Source organism: Lathyrus oleraceus, chromosome 4 (assembly GCF_024323335.1).
Source record: "Lathyrus oleraceus cultivar Zhongwan6 chromosome 4, CAAS_Psat_ZW6_1.0, whole genome shotgun sequence".
NCBI lineage: Eukaryota > Viridiplantae > Streptophyta > Magnoliopsida > Fabales > Fabaceae > Lathyrus > Lathyrus oleraceus.
The window spans coordinates 233,757,910-233,774,516 of NC_066582.1; the positions used below are offsets into that span (position 1 = coordinate 233,757,910).

General features: G+C 41.8%; 2 protein-coding genes across 2 annotated transcripts; both read right to left on the minus strand.

Annotated features, from left to right (window-relative positions):
- Positions 1-1,826: 1,826 nt before the first annotated feature.
- On the minus strand, positions 1,827-3,830 carry LOC127136828 (uncharacterized). Its single transcript, XM_051063347.1, has 3 exons — positions 2,898-3,830; positions 2,512-2,807; positions 1,827-2,106 (listed from the first exon to the last, which is right to left on the minus strand). The coding sequence occupies exons 1-3, from the start codon at positions 3,828-3,830 to the stop codon at positions 1,827-1,829; spliced, it is 1,509 nt and encodes a 502-aa protein (XP_050919304.1).
- A 306-nt stretch (positions 3,831-4,136) lies between these two features.
- Positions 4,137-4,896, minus strand: LOC127136829 (uncharacterized). Its single transcript, XM_051063348.1, has 2 exons — positions 4,387-4,896; positions 4,137-4,328 (listed from the first exon to the last, which is right to left on the minus strand). Exons 1-2 carry the CDS (start codon positions 4,894-4,896, stop codon positions 4,137-4,139), a joined length of 702 nt encoding a protein of 233 aa, XP_050919305.1.
- Positions 4,897-16,607: the final 11,711 nt, after the last annotated feature.

Genomic DNA, 16,607 nt, shown 5'->3' on the forward strand with positions numbered 1-16,607 from the left:
TTACATACTGAATGTCATATCCTGGTAACAACATTTGCCAGCGAGCGATTCTGCCAGTTAATCCAGGTTTCTCAAAGATGTACTTGATGGGATCCATCTTGGATATTAACATTGTTGTATGACAAATCATATACTGTCTCAGACGACGAGCAGCCCATGCTAATGCACAACAAGTCTTTTCTAGCATGGAGTACCTGATTTCACATTCTGTAAACTTCTTGCTCAAGTAGTAGATAACATGCTCTTTTCTACCCGTCTCATCATGTTGCCCCAATACACATCCCATGGATTCATCAAGTACTGCCAAATACATAATGAGAGGCCTTCCTGGAACTGGTGGCCCTAAGATTGGCGGTTCTTGCAGATACTGTTTGATTTTATCGAATGCACTCTGGCAATCATCGTTCCACCTAACGGCTTGAACTTTTCTTAACAACTTGAATGTTGGCTCGCAAGTGGCTGTCAGATGCGAGATGAATCTGGAAATATAGTTCAATCTGCCCAAGAAACCACGAACTTGCTTCTCTGTCCGAGGTGCTGGCATCTCTTGAATAGCTTTGACTTTGTCAGGATCAACTTCTGTGCCTCTCTGGCTCACAATGAATCCTAGAAGCTTTCCAGATCTGACTCCAAAAGTGCATTTAGCAGGGTTTAAGCGCAGTCTGTATTTCCTCAATCTTACAAACAACTTCTTCAGATGAATAACATGCTCCTCTTCTGTCTGAGACTTGGCAATCATGTCATCCACATAGACTTCAATCTCCTTATGTATCATATCATGGAAAAGAGTCACCATGGCCCTTTGATAGGTTGCCCCAACATTTTTCAGGCCGAAAGGCATTACCTTATAACAGAAAGTGCCCCATGGTGTAATGAAAGTTGTTTTCTCCATATCTTCGGGAGACATTTTAATCTGATTATATCCTGAGAATCCGTCCATGAAGGAGAATACAGAGAACTGAGCTGTGTTATCTACCAATACATCAATGTGAGGTAACGGAAAATCATCTTTGGGACTAGCTCTATTCAGGTCTCTGTAGTCTACACACATTCGAACTTTTCCATCTTTCTTTGGAACTGGCACAATATTAGCAATCCACTGCGAGTAAGTTGCAACACCTAGAAAACCTGCATCAAACTGCTTCTTGACCTCTTCTCTGATCTTGACAGCCATGTCTGGTCGAGTTCTTCTCAACTTCTGCTTGATGGGCGGGCATTCCGCCTTCAACGGCAGCTTGTGCACAACTATGTCGGTGTCGAGTCCTGGCATATCCTAATATGACCAAGCAAACACATCCATATATTCATGTAGTAGCTTGACTAGTTCCTCCTTCACATTTTTTTTTCAAAGCAGTTCCGACCTTGACTTCCTTTCTATCCTCCCCAGTCCCCAGATTGATCACATCCACTGGTTCCTGATGAGGCTGAATCATCTTTTCCTCTTGTTTCAAAAGTCTGGTCAACTCTTCTGGGAGTTCACAGTCTTCCTTACCATCCTCTTCAGCTTGGTTAATTGGGAGGTCGAAGTCATAGGGAATTATAGCATTGTCGTGTTCAACGGATCCAGTTATTAATGATCTGCATGGAAATGATTTTTTCTTTTTAGCGGAAGATTTTGAAAAATGAAAGTGATGTGAAATCAAAATTGCCATTTTTTAATTTTTTTGTTTGTTTGTTTGTAAAAAAATTAAAAAGATGAAAGACAGGGATCTCAAAAAAATGTGCTTTGTATTGATGATAAGGCTTAAATATTAACACAAAATGGGCCCTACAAAGCTATCCATATGCCTTGGGCGTGGCATTGGATGTTTTTAGAAAACAGTAAATTACTTTGAAAAAGAAACTATATCCGGAACATCTGTTGCCTTCCAGTTAGTGAGAGCGGCATCCGGAGGTCCACGAAACACCATCTTGGACAAATCTGGATCTTCATCTTCAAGAGCATTCACTTGATCATCACTTCGGAAACCAGCTTTGGAGAATATTTCCTGGATGCTAGGAACCTTCCCATGATGTATCTTCTGATCTTTGAAAAGTTCAATAGGCGGCTGATATCCTAATCCACACTTGTCTTTCTTCTCTGGTAATTCAATCAATGTGCCCCAACTTCCAGGGCAACCAGCTTCAATTGCAGCTTTCACACTCTTCCACGAGGACATGACCCTCTTGGGTTCTTCAACAAGTTTTGGCTTAGTCTGGACCACATTGACCACTTCAAGGGCTTGGAGAGGAGTTTCAACAATGTCTTCACCTACTTCAATGTATCTGAAAGAAGTCAAATGGTTGACGAAAATATCTTCCTCTCCGGATACTGATACCAGCTTACCAGAAGTAACAAACTTCAGCTTCTGGTGAAGTGTCGAGGTGACAGCTCCAGCAGCATGGATCCAAGGTCTGCCTAACAGACAGCTATAGGCAGGCCTAATATCCATTACCTGGAAGGTAATACAGAAAGTTTGAGGGCCAATCAGGATTGGGAGGTCAATCTCCCCAATAACTGTTTTCTTAGACCCATCAAAAGCTTTCACTATCAAAGCATTGGGTTTCATCTGCACCCCTTCAATATTCAATTGTGCCAGGGTAGTCTTAGGTAACACGTTCAAGGATGAACCTGTATCCACCAGTACTCGAGCCAAAGTAACATTTGTACACTGAATGGAGATATGAAGCGCCATATTATGTTCTCGCCCATTATGGGGTAAATCATCATCAGTGAACATCAAACAACTACTAGCATTGAGATTAGCAACCACATTATCAAACTGAATAACACTGATGTCTTCTGCCACATAAGCTTCGTTCAAGAACTTCAATAGATCAGTCCTATGAGCCTCAGAACTCATAAGTAGAGAAAGAATGGAGATTTTTGAAGGAGTTTGGTTGAGCTGATCTACGACCTTGTAGTCACTCTTCTTGATGCTTTTCAATAATTCTCTATCCTCTTCAGCAGTCACTGCTTTCTTAAATGAGCCTTCTCCTGTTTCTGGAGGATTCACCTCTTTCCCCTTCGTTGGTTCAACTGTTGGTGCACTTTCTTTGTTTGGGATCACTTCAGGAGCGAAAACCCTTCCACTTCGAGTCACACCACTAGCTCCAGCGATGTTAGTCACATTTGGCTCTTTCAAGATTACTGGTTTGTTACCCACATAAACTACAGGCTCATAGTTCCAAGGCACGGCTTTGGTACTGTCAAATGAGAATGGAGCGGGAACATGGATAACCATGGGCTCAATCTTCTTCACTGGCTCTAGGTCAACATTTCTCTGATAAGGGACCACAAAAGGATTGGGAAGCCTCTCTTGATCAAACACAGGCACAATCACAGAAACGTCCTCATCAATCTTTGCTCTAGTGAACTGAATAACCCGCTGATCCATCAAACATTGAAGATAAATTTTGAATTCACCACACTGATCAGGGTTGGACGAACACACCACACAATTATCATGTACTCCATTCATCAATTCTGCTTCCATTAATCTAGCATGGACGACTGTTAAAAGAATCTTCAACTTGAACACATCCTTTTTCAATCCATCATCAGTTGAACTTTCTATAGCATTGACACCTGAACTATCATGTTTAGGCAAAGGATTGTTCCCCACATTTGGAACATCAGCAAAAGACAATATTTTCTGATCTATCATCTCTTGGACCCGAAGCTTGAACACCTTGCAATTCTCTATTGTATGACCCTCTGAATTAGCATGAAAGGCACATCTAGCATTCTCATCATACCAAGGCTTATGTGGCTTTGGCATTAGAGGTAATGCCCTTGGCACGATAGTCCCATTCTGAATCAGATACGGTAGCAATTGAGTGTAAGTCATTGGGATAGGAGTGGTATTCACATTATTGTACTATTGATATGGCCTCTGCTGATTTGGTCGTTGCTGCTGAACTGGACGTGGTTGATTATTCTGTTGATTTCTTTGTTGATGTTGAGGTGGAGGAGCCTGGAACTGAGGTTGTGGAGCTTGATATTGAGGAACTGGAACTTGATAGTGAGGTACCGGAACTGGAATAGGAACAGGAGCAATTAGACGGTAAGGCATGGTTGGATATTGAGCAGACGCTACGTAAGGGTACTGATAATAAGGCACAGAAGCAGGAGCCTTGTATGGTGGCCTCCCCCTCTAATAATAAATGGCACTAGTCTCACCCTCCTTCCTCTTGAATCCGTTGAAAGGCTTCTTCAATATTGGTTGACTGATGGAACCTCCCTGGATTTTACCACTTTTCAGTCCTTCTTCTACTCTTTCTCCCACGATCACCATGTCAGAAAATCCTGTGGACACACTACTGATCAATCTTTCATAATATTGGCCCTGCAAGGTACACATGAAAATGTCAATTAATTCACGATCAACCAATGGTTGGGTGCACCCTTGCAACCAATTCTCTCCAGCGTTGCGCATATTCCTTGAAAGACTCACTGTCTTTCTGGGCCATACTCTGAAGCTGAGTACGGTTTGGTGCCATGTTAGTATTATATTTGTATTTCTTTGCAAATGCTTCAGCCAACTCATCCCAAGTGTGGATGTTGCTACACTCCAACTGCATGTACAAATCCAAAGATGCCCCAGTTAGACTGTCCTGAAAGCAATGGATCATGAGCTTATCATCTCTGGCATAGGCAGCCATTTTTCTGCAATACATTTTCAAGTGTGTGTTAGGACATGTGAGGCCTTTGTATTTTTCAAATTCCGGCGCTTTGAATTTTGGAGGAATCACCACGTCTGGGACCAGACACATCTCCAAGGCACTCAATCGGGTTGAGTTATGTCCTTCCAAGATTCTTAGCTTTTCGGCCAGAGCACGACACATCAAGATAGCCTCAGAATCTTGGGCAGCAGTAGGGATGACCACTAGAGTAGCTGCATTGTAATTCTGCATTTCAAACTCGTCCTGTAGCTTCTCATCAGTGCGGGGAATGAGTTTCTTGCGCAACGACTCCATCAGCTACTCCAGAAGTATGCGCACGTGGAGGCACATGAGTTCTTTCAGACGGTGGAACAAAACCTAGAGGAAGACCATAGATAACGGGATTTGGAATAGGAACTGAAGGTCCTGACTGAAGAGCAACCCCTTGAACTAGAGCATCGTTCCTTACAGCAGCGGCAACACGAGCCTCTTCTTCCCTTCTAGCCAGAGCTTGTATAGCCTCAAAGATCTGCTCAATCTTGCTTTTGACAGAGTCCATCTCCTCTCTGAAGGCAGCTTGTTCTTCTCTAACTACATCCATGATTCTTCTTGTGTTGGAGCGAGTAGCGTATGCACGTTGAGGAATCAGCTTGAACTACTGGAGACGAGGAAAAAATGAAATGAATTTTTATTTTGAGAAATGAAATGCATGATGCATACTTTGATGCACGTGGCTATAAGAAATGTCTTTTATGCCTATGTTCAACTTTATTTTCAGGGAACCGTGTTAGATTCCTTGTTATTTAGCAAGCATTCAAAGAGATCACGGGGAATAAAACAAGAATGGAACCAAACTTTTTGTACAAAAGAAACTCAAAATCCTTCATTCATTCAATTCAAAACAGAGTACAAGGATTGAGTACAAAATATTCTTTCAAACATAAAGGAAAGTACAAAACGACAGGGTTAGACTGTAGGCTTCTATTTGTTGAGCTCTTCCAACTCTCCTTTGAACCTTTTCATCATGTCTTCACAAAGATAAATAAATTCGGTCACTGAAAGAGGGATGTTGTCATTGTCTATGTCTTTTAGAGCACATCTTAGCATCAAAGCCACATTCGTAGCCATGCCATTACAGAAGTATATCAAACTAGCAAACTTGTCTCGATACTCATTTCTTTGTTCATGTAAAAACTGGATGGTTTCCTCGCAGACTGCCAAACTAGCATTCACATTTTCCCTTGTGTTCATCCAATCTTCAGCTTCTCGTAGCAAAGAGTCATGTCAGCCTCTCCAGTATCGTTCCCACTCATTAGCATTTTCAACCTCCTGGAACTTTCCCTTCCACATTTCAGGTGTAACCTGAGTAGCAGCCAGAGCACTCTCTTTACTGCGGCGTTCTCGTTCTTCCCTTTCTTTTGATTCACAGAGTGAAACACTGAGGTTGGCTATCTCAGCCTCAAGCGTCTCTCTTATCTCCTTCTTTTATTTTGTGGCGAGCTTCCACCATTTCTCTTTCACACGACAATCCCTCTCAGCCTCTTTCAGTTGGCTTTTGACGGTATTCAAGCAGATGTCAGCCTGATCTAACCCCTGTTTGACTCTTTTTCTCTTATATTCCTCCTTATCAGTCCTTTCGACATTTGCTTGAAGTTGTGTTTTCTTTCGCCCAAGCTCCCATTTATGATTATCCCTTTCTTCAGTAATCCGGAGAAGGTTCAACCGTAGCTCTTCATTCTCTTTTTCCAAACTTTGGATGACAACTTTGAGATCTTTAGCTTCCTCCATAGTGACGTGAGTAGGTTCTGGAGGATTTGTATGCATTGGAGGCTCATAAGGGTATGGTAGTTTGTCTTGAGAAGCTCTGGCTTGGACCCAACTCGTATATGGCCCTCTAGTTATACAATTCTTCTTTCCACGCTCCCTTTTTCCTTCTCTACGAACTTTAGTCCAGGCACGACCTATCCTCTTCACCAGATCAAAGTCCTTCACTCCTTCTCCCAGCAAGAAACCTTCTAACTTGTCTTCTGGTTTGTCATCCATAGGAAACCCAAGTTGCCTCATAGCAAGCTCAGGGTTGTAATTGATGCAACCTCGAGTTCCTATGAGTGGCACATTATGGAAGTTACCACATTTGACGATTATGTCCACATCATCATAAACACGAGAGTACCAGGTGATGTCATTGGCAGTGAGAGACATGATTTTTTGAGACCACTTGAGGTTATCCTTGTTCTGAACAAAAGGCCCTTCGCTTGGTAAGTGAGATAAGAACCATTTATACAGTAAAGGAGCGCAACACTGGATCATCCCCCCCCTTCTTCTCATTTCTCCAATGAATGGAGTGATAAACATCTGCAAGCAAGGTGGGAATGGGATTCTTGAGCAAGAAAATGTGTATAGCAGTCATGTCCACGAAGTCATCAATGTTCGGGAACAAGACAATCCCATAGAGTATCAAGGCTAACACAACATTGAAAGCGACCCAATCTTCTTTACTTTTGAAATCTGAAGCTTTTCCCACTAAGAACTTCAAAGTGAAGCCCAAAGTGTCTCCTTTTGGTCCAATATTAGCTTTCACTTCCGCTTTATCTAGATGTATAGATGAACCTATTTGTTGATGTGTAGGAAAATCCCCTAGACCGGTGTACGGGACTTCATCCTTGATACCAATGTCTGCTATATGTGAGAACTCTTCCAGTGTTGGCGCCAACTGGAAGTCCTGGAATGTGAAACACCGCAAGGGAGGATCATAGAATTGTGCCAAAGTGAAAATGGCCCAAGCATCCACCTCGGTGTTCATGATAGTCAACAGGTCACCATACTTAACACAAAATTTGTTCCTTCTGATTTTTTTCACATCTGAGATCAACCCCTTAATCAATCCTAGCTTTGGATTCCTAAACTTGAATGAATAAGTACTTTTCTGATTGCTACCCATGTCTTTTGAATGCCTGCAATCAACAGAGTCTTTAGGTCCCTTGAAAATATGCACATGTCATATGTGTTATGATTATGAAATGTTTTTATGTTTATGTATGTACATTTGGGTAGGTGATCATTGGAACATTCTGATTAATTACTTCATGGAGGAAAGGTTCCAAGAATAGGAAAACTAAACAGGTAGGCTCTAGGGTTTAACAGGTTCCTAGAGTCATGGACCCAATTCAAGAATATTATCGTCAGAATGACTAATCGTAAGAAAATAATATCTTAAAAAGGATCTATTCTAGGTGAGGTCTTTGTATTAACCCAACAAGTCCTAAGTCTCGTAGGTCAATACTACACAACCATCGACTCCACGGTTCTAGACACGGTTCCTAGAGTCATGGATCACACCTAACAATATTATTGTCAGAACGACTACTCGTAAGACAACAATATCCTCAAAAATGATTTATTCTGAGTGAGGTCTTCGTATTAACCCAACGAGTCCTAAGTCTCATAGGTTAACACTACACAACCATCGGTCCTAAAAGCCATAGGTTCAGGGTTCTACAAAAGGTCCTCAGAATCATAGATCGAGGTTGAAAGTATCACCGCCAAAACGAATAATTATAAGACAGTAATACTTTCAAGGGATCTCATCTGAGTGGGGTTCTCGCATCAACCTAACGAGTTCGATGTCTCGCAGGTCAATATTACACAACCACCATCCTAACTTAAGTTTTTCTCATAGCTCGGGTATAAAGCTTTTCCTCACACAAATGCCAATAGTCCAGAAAGTTCCAATGATACCATATATCAATAATACATCAATTGGATATATAAATAATAAAGGCATATATAGATAAAAACAAATAAGAATTAAATAAATAAATAAAACCAAAAACTCAAACACAAAACAAACTAAATTAGGGTTGACTAGCTTAGGAGAAGTGGTTTCCCCAGCAGAGTCGCCAGCTGTCACGGTGCGAAAAATACCCAGGCGTAGGGAACGCTCGAAATATAAATAAAACAGAGTCGCCACCGAACTTTATTTATTCCCAAATAGGGAAAGGGGAAATATCGATAAAACCCACAAAAATAAAAAAGAAATGGTCGTCGCAACCAAATCGGGTTCGGGAGTCGGTTATGCAAGGGGAAGGTATTAGCACCCCTCACATCCATCGTGCTTGATGGGACCCATTTAGTTAGTTTTGTATTAGAGTGTTAGCTTGATATCATTTGCGATATTCTACTTATCGGGTAAGGAAAGAGAAAGAAAGAAAGGAAAGACTTATGGGTGTTTTATTATTAATGTGCCTGACAAGATTTCGCAATGCCTATATTATATATACATACATATATGTAACTGATAGTAGTTTTGAATTAATGAATAATGATAAATTATACTAAACTAAGTGGAATTAAATTAATACATGGAAACAATTTAAATTAAACAATATTTAATAATTAATAATTGATACAAATTAATTTAAACAAAATTAAACTATTTTAAATAATTAACTTATAATAAAAGCGTGAATTTTTTTTAAAAAAATAATTAACATAGACATATTGAAAAAAAGAGAAAGAAAAGAAATAATCATATAAAATGAATAAAAATCGGACGCAAAGGTGCCTGGAAAAATATTTTGAATGCACAAAAATGATCAACGTGAAATACGCTTCTCGAAAACATACATGTTTTGATCAAATTTTGCAATAAAAATTGACCGGTTAAAAGGCTCAGGCGGGAAAAAAATGCGACTGAAAAAGTAGTCGAAAAATTAAAATGAGCACACCAGGTTAAACTACATGGAACGTAGATTAACAAAACTGACGTCTGAAAGCTCCATTTTGAAATTTTTGGCCCGCTAATTTGATGCACTATTTAAGAAACGATTCGACCTATCTGTTTGTAGGTCTGAAAATTTTATCTGGCTGATATTCCAAGCACCATGCGACACAAAATCCATGTTGTAACAAGTAGAAAATGCAAACTTATTGTGAATGAACTGAATTGCTGACTGAATAATCATGAACAAACAATCAGATGTAACTGAATCTCCCTTGGACCATTTACTGCTAATTCTCAAACACAAACAAACCCCTATAAAGATTTAGACGATGACAACACTCTTGATTATCATCTTCTAAACCTCTGAAACAATATGCAACAAAATGAATGATGCATTGAGATTTGAGAAATCAAATTTTTTGATTACTCAATCAACAAATGACTAAATGAATGTCATCAAGACTAGATAAAATGCCAGAATTCTTGACTTTTCATCTAAATCCCGGTGAATGCTTTTAACTGATGAAATGTGCGACAAAATGGATCTATTATGCTATGCTGATGCAGGTAAAAAACTTAGGGTAAAATTTAGGTTATGACAAGTGGTCCCCAAATTGGGAAGGACCGTTTAAGGTTTTGCAGGCTTTTTCTAATAATGCCTACGAGGTCGAAGAGTTGGCACCAGACAGGCGAATTTTAAGAGTGAATGGAAAGTACTTGAAAAAATATAGGCCTCTCCTTTCAAGAGGTCAAAATTTTGGCAGACTAAAACAAATGTCAAAAAATAAAGTTGGAGATAATTATGTTAGATACCAACGGCAAAGGCACAGAAAGTAAGTATACAGTGCTAAAGTCAAGATAACATTAATGTGGCAAGAAGCCATTGTTTAAGTATTACAAAAAATGAACTAGTACAATCGATAGAAACGGTCAAAGCTGGCCGAATTTGGATTGGAAAGATTTAAGTTCAAAATTATAGTGCAAAGATATAGGCTCCAAAGTGTCGGCATGGGCTTTGAGTTTTTCAAGCGTTCCTTCGACGTTCATAAGCTCGTCAGCAACCTCCAAAGCATCACTGGTGATCTGCTCCACGGTAGCCTGGGCAGGTTTTAACACTTCATCGACGAAACGTGACTAACCTTCAACATACTGGCGACTTCCGCGTCTGCATGCGTCACCAACTCCCATTTCTCTTTCACAAAGGCCTCAATATCAGCAATTTGACGCTCAGTGTCCCGAACGTTGTCAATATGACGCAACATAGGCACCAAGAGTTGTTCTAAAGCCACCATCGCACGTTTGGCGTAATCAGAGAGTTGGAGATCCTTCAGCTGGGCAATTGCACTCAGAAGCTCTGGACCGACAACAGGTTCATGCATGAGCACGAAAGGAAGGTCAGAGTTCAAGGCGTGCACGCGGATTTTTCCATGAGAGCCTTAGTTTTCGTCGCCTCAGGGCCCATTTTTCCAGAATGGAGTTGCTCAGAGTTGGACAAAACATCACGCGATTTCACCAGATTGCGGAGTCTGGAAAGTGCCTCTAAAGCAGAAGGCTTAATCGCCAGCCCCGGGAAGGTCGAAGGAGAAGCTGCCGACGGAGAATTGACCTAAGGAGAAGCAGTCGACAATGGAGTAGCCTGGGAGGATTGTTGTTTGTTGATGTCGACATCGACTGGCTCCCGTGGATCCTGCAAGGAAGCTGAAGAGAGACTCGAGTTAGAACTAGTCGAACTGGAGTCCGGATACATCGCGCAGGACTAGTGACTGAATCAGAGTCACTGTCACTGATCTGGAGTGGAAATTCAATGGACTCACCAGCGGTGTCGACAAATTGAAAGGGGCGAGCTAGGGAAGAAACCGGCGACGCGGGAGTATAGTCAGCAACAGGCTGAGTCGGCTCAGTAGAAGCATCAGCATGCAGAAAAAAAATTGTGTAAGACAAGCACAACAAAAAATCCAAAGAAATAAATAGGAATACGGGTAAATACTTGTGTAGATGCAGGGGAAACTGCATCCTGATGTGTGTCCCCCAAGGCAGTAGCGGGGGAGGGACCAATCGACGGCGAAGCTCCCACGACTGGAGCAGGGACCGCACCAAGGGTGGGAGCATCGACTACAGGAGTGTCGACATCTGTGACAGGGACCTCTGAAGGAGGCGTTGTATGATGCCTCTTTCTTTTATTGTCACCACTCTTGGAAGAAGAGACATGTTTCTTCCTTTTGTGGCCATGATGGCTTTTAGATTTATGGTGGGAGGTATGTTGGAGACACGAAGAGAGGTTATAAGCAAATAGTCTAGCCAAAAGAGCAGACGAGCCGACAAGAAATACCTCAGTGCCCACGGGAGCAGAGCGTTTGTGTTTTTTGGATTTTTTGGAGGCGGAAGAGACAGTAGGTTCTGTCGAACGTGGTTGACCCTGCACATAAGTGAAACATTAGCAACCACATAATGTTCCTCTTTAAAAACAAAGACGAATGAAGATGCTTCAGAGAGGACCATACAGAAGAGCTGGGTTTCTTTAAGACTTGAGATATGGGGCGCCTATCATTGTCAGAAGATTGCTCATGAGCGACCTGCAAGAAAGGAAAGGATGGTTAAGAATAAAAGTAAAAGTCAAAGGAGATAGTGAGACAGCCAGAGTCGAACCTGAGCCTTTTGTGTCGAGGGAGCAGTTTGGTCAGCAGATACAGAACCTGCAGGATTTAGTGGGAGCGTTGCAAATAAATAAAGGAAACGCAAGTAAGTGACAAGATCAGCTAAACGGGAGTGCTAAAATTTCCAGAGAAATGTTACCAAGTTGCATGGTTTCAAACACGCTAACATATTGAGGATCAATATGAAGCGGTCCTGAGTACTCAGGCAGATAATACTTCGTTGGGACCACTCTGTCGGCTTTTCTCTTTTTATAAGCGTTCTGTATGTACGAAATGGGACAATAGAACCACCCTGGAACCAAATGACCAAAGGCCAAAGCCAGTGGACTAGATGGCAGAGGAGGGAATTTGAGTTTTTCGGAGCGAAGGGCATAAAGATATTTGTCTTTCACGTAAGCAGGGATTTTGAGTTTCGAAAGTTGGTCGGTTACTTTCGCTTTTAGTTCGACCGCAGCTTCCCAGATGGTCCCACGAAGATTATCTGGTCGATACACAACTTGGAAATAATTCTGGAAAGCGCGAATTTGTTTAACATGAAGAGCCTTACATTTAGTCGACTTCACCTGCAAACAAACAAAAGCCTCAGTTAATTCAGAAAGTTTTGCATCAGGATCTCCAACATAAAGGGTAAAATAGGACTGCCACCAATCATGGAATTCCTTGGTACAGTAGTGGGCTGGTCGGAATGGGAGAGAGGGAAGACGCGGTCGGTTTTTCCAAATGTTTTCGAGTTCCTCTTTGACCTCGCTCCAAGGTTGGCCGCAAAGGATATTGGCAAGTAACTCTTGAGAAGAAAACAGAGGTTTGGGGATGAATTGGCAAAGACCAAATTGCCTGGCCACAAGGTTAGGCTGGTAAGCTACTAGACCAGGATTGATGCTGGCAGTCTCCGCCGACAAGTAGCGAGGGACCAAAAATCACCTCCAAATGAGGAAGGATTCAGCCCTTAGTTCCCCGTCAGCCGGAGGGAAAGGTATGGTAAGCCACTTAGGACCCTCAGTTCGACGGAAAAAAGGGGCCATAGAGGGTAGGAAATCGACACGAGTCAACATGATGTCGAAGATGAGGCGAAACACTCGAAGGTCTGGAAAGTTCTTGTTGATGGGTGTCAAGGGGATCAACCGTTTCCAGAAAACATGTCGTTCCTCTGGGGGACACGCAACCCTCCTCATCCCATAGGGGGCTACATCTTTGGAGAAGGTGGCATTGAGCCACAATTGCAGAAACCAGAAAGGGCCATGAACCAATACATTCTTCTTCCTGGAGTTCTCAGGGTCGAAGAGTCTAATCTGGCAGACAACCTCAGATAGAGACTTATAGAGAGAGGCTAGTATCAGCTGGCCCAAGGCAAAATCACGCTCTTGGTGCAATTGGGTTTCCAGGAGAGCAAAGTGTTTGGCTACCTGCATAGACCTTGAGCAGAAAACAAAGTGGGACAGCCAAAGGGTCAAGAACGTCACATGTTCCTCGTTGGTCACGGGGCCTATAGAAGTGGCGTGATGATCAATAAAATTGTTGTATGTTGGTTTGCGAGAATCACCAACGTCGAACCTCAAGGAGACTGGTGCTACGGCTTCGCAGTCGAAAACTTTGCCAGTCGGTCTCAAGCTAGTGATCGCAGCAATGTCTAGGAGTATCGGTGTGATCATGCCACACCTAGTATGGAAAGAGTTGGTCGAACTCTCCCAGAATTGAAGAGCGGCTAATAACATGCCACAAGACTGGGGAGGGCCACAGCGGGCAATCCGTAAGAGGGTATAAATGCCTGTCCTTTTCCAGTGGTCGATTTTCTCCGGTTCCAACCGGTCCATCCAAGCACAAAACTTTGGACAATTCCTGGGAGGAGCGGTCCTGAAGTTCCTATCGACGTATCGAAGGGAGAAGGGTTGTTGAGCAGATATCACAGGTTCAGAAATGTGACTGGCGGGAAAAAGGGAAGAGTCATTTTTGGTAATCTCTGGGTGTCGGTTTTCTGGGAGAGGACCTAGAAACGCTAAGGGTTCATTAGCCAGAGAGAGAGGAATCAATACCTGAGAACGCCATATTTTCTCCTTTTCTTCTACCAACAGAGGCTCAGGGACATACTCCCTACCATCAATGTTGATGGGGCGCGTGAGTTCAGCAGCTGAAGGTTTGTTAGAGTTGGCCATGGAAAGAACAGAAGATTTCTGCGTTATGGAGTGGAAGATTTTTTCACAGAAAAGCAGAAGACAAGTGAATGTTGAATCAAGAAAGCCAAAAAAGAGAAGAAGAAAGAAGAATGAGGGTTTTATAGCCCTTAAACCCTGAGCAAAGAAGAGGGAACGGTTACACTTCCATAGCCGACATGTATACTCACGTTCCTACGCCTACAGACACGTGGAGGAGAGAGAGCAAGCGAAAAGACAAACACGTTCAGTTTTGGAGACGTGAAGTGACGTAGACATGATTTTGTGCGTCTCGAGGAGAAGAAGAAACGCTCGCCATGATTGTCTGACGTCACCCACGTGGGGTACACAGAGGTCCCACTAAGTAGAAGCGGGAACAGTAAAGGGTAAGTCGACAGTTTCAGAGATGCCATCATCTCATCCACATCGACAGTCGAAAATGGCATCTCTGGGGGGCATTTTGTTACCACGAAATATTCCTAAGGCAGGTTGAAAGCACAAGTAATGAAAAAGGCATGTGAATGTGGGGATCATACCCTACCAAAAGGTAAAAATATGTTGAAAGCAAGCAAGAAAGAAAAACAAACCAAAGGACGAGGCCGACAGGAAAAGCTGGCTCTGTCGACAGGCCATTATTGTCGACCAATGCGAGGTTTGGGACTTAAAGAATTCTAATCAAATATGCAGAAGACAGCTTCGCCCTAACGTCTGGGCGGGAGAAATTTGAAATTTAAAACAAAATAGCAGTTCCAAAAGAAATAAAAGCGTCACAATGTGGAGTGGTTAGCCAGACATGGGCGCGGCGGTTATGCAGATCGTGTGTCATCACATCTTTTAGTTTCTAGGAAGTTAGCTTATGAGTAGTTTCCTCTAGTTTAGTATAAATAGGAGTATCCCACAAGGGGCTGAAGGTGTTCACTTTGTACTACGAAACCACTTGTAAGAAAACTTCCCATTCCCAGCGCGAGGAAGCAAGAGTTTTTCTGAGAGTGCTATGTACGTGAATCACCACATTTATTTCAATGCAACTTCCCTACTTTTCAATTGTTCCCATTGAACATTTTATTTTAATTTCTTTTGCTTTTGAGTTATCATTTTACGTTGTCGTTTATACTGTCGACACTGACTCTATCACGATCATAGAGTTTACCAAAAGCGTGTTCGTAGTATACATCTTTTGAATGTTATAGCGCTATCGGTCACGAGTCACCTACAGGCGATAACATTGCCTAAAACCGTTCGTGTGGAAAAACCCTACGCTTGTTCGACACTTTGTTGGGAGCCGTTCCTCACAAAGTCATTTCGTCGAAGTTTGAACAAGTCTCACTTGCACTAGCACATGTCCTAGGATCAACTGGTCGATCCTGCAAGTAACCCTTCGTTTTAAGCCCAGGGAGGACCAGCGGTTGTTTACCAATTTCCACAGTAAACAGTGTGATGCAAGTGATATTGTAGTAGGGGTTGTGTTAGGACAAAGAATAGAAAAACGTTTGCATATGATATATTATGCTAGTCATGTTCTGAATCCTGCTCAGATGAATTATGTGACTACTGAAAAGGAGTTGTTAGTAGTTGTTTATGCTTTTGAAAAATTTAAGTCTTAGTTACTAAGGTCAAAAGTGATTGTGTATACTGACCATGCTGATTTGAAGTATTTGTTTGCTAAGCAGGAATCAAATCCAAGACTCTTAATATGGACACTACTTCTTTAAGAATTTGATCTTGAATTTCGGGACAAAAAGGGTTGTCAAAACATCATTGTTGATCACTTGTACCGCATGTCCTCAATTGAGGAAACGAAAGAGACACACCCTATTCAGGATGCCTTTGTTGATGAGCGCATCTTGTCCATTATTGGTGTTCCATGGTTTGCAGATTATGCAAACTATTTGGTAGGTGGAGTTATACTTTATGATTTTGACTATAACAAAAAAAAAATACATGATTGCAAGTTGTATCTGGGGGATGATCTATTCCTTTATAAAAAAAGGATAGATGGGTTGATTCAAAGATGTGTTCCAGAAGGAGAGTAGAGGGAAATTCTCAAAGACTGTCACAATTCAGAATATGGAGGACACTTTAGTGGAGATAGGACAGCAGCCAAAGTTCTCCAATTTGGGTTGTATTAGCCTACTTTGTTCAAAGATGCTCATTTCATTATACAAGAATGTGATGGGTATCAAAGAACATGTAACATCTCAAAGAGGAATCAGATACCCAAGAATGCCATGTTAGAGGTATAATTGTTTGATGTATAAGGAATATATTTTATGGGACCGTTTCCACCATCCTTTGGTAAGAATTACATTTTGATGATGGTCTATTATGTGTCTAAGTGGGTATAAGCGATATCATTACCCACAAATGATGCTAAAGTGGTTGTGAAATTCTTGAGGATAAATATCTTTGCAAGGTTTTGAGTTCCAAGAACACTAATAA

What these genes read in the sequence shown, in the direction of transcription:
- LOC127136829 (XM_051063348.1), bottom strand. Translation starts at nt 4,896, where the DNA reads ATGCAGAATTACAATGCAGCTACTCTAGTGGTCATCCCTACTGCTGCC. An exon ending in GGAGAGAATTGGTTGCAAGG is followed by an intron (nt 4,329 to 4,386) that starts GTGCACCCAACC and finishes TGTACCTTGCAG; the next exon opens with GGCCAATATTATGAAAGATT.
- LOC127136828 (XM_051063347.1), bottom strand. Translation starts at nt 3,830, where the DNA reads ATGACTTACACTCAATTGCTACCGTATCTGATTCAGAATGGGACTATC. An exon ending in TCAAGAAGAGTGACTACAAG is followed by an intron (nt 2,808 to 2,897) that starts GTCGTAGATCAG and finishes GATCTATTGAAG; the next exon opens with TTCTTGAACGAAGCTTATGT. An exon ending in ATAGTGAAAGCTTTTGATGG is followed by an intron (nt 2,107 to 2,511) that starts GTCTAAGAAAAC and finishes TTGCCCTGGAAG; the next exon opens with TTGGGGCACATTGATTGAAT.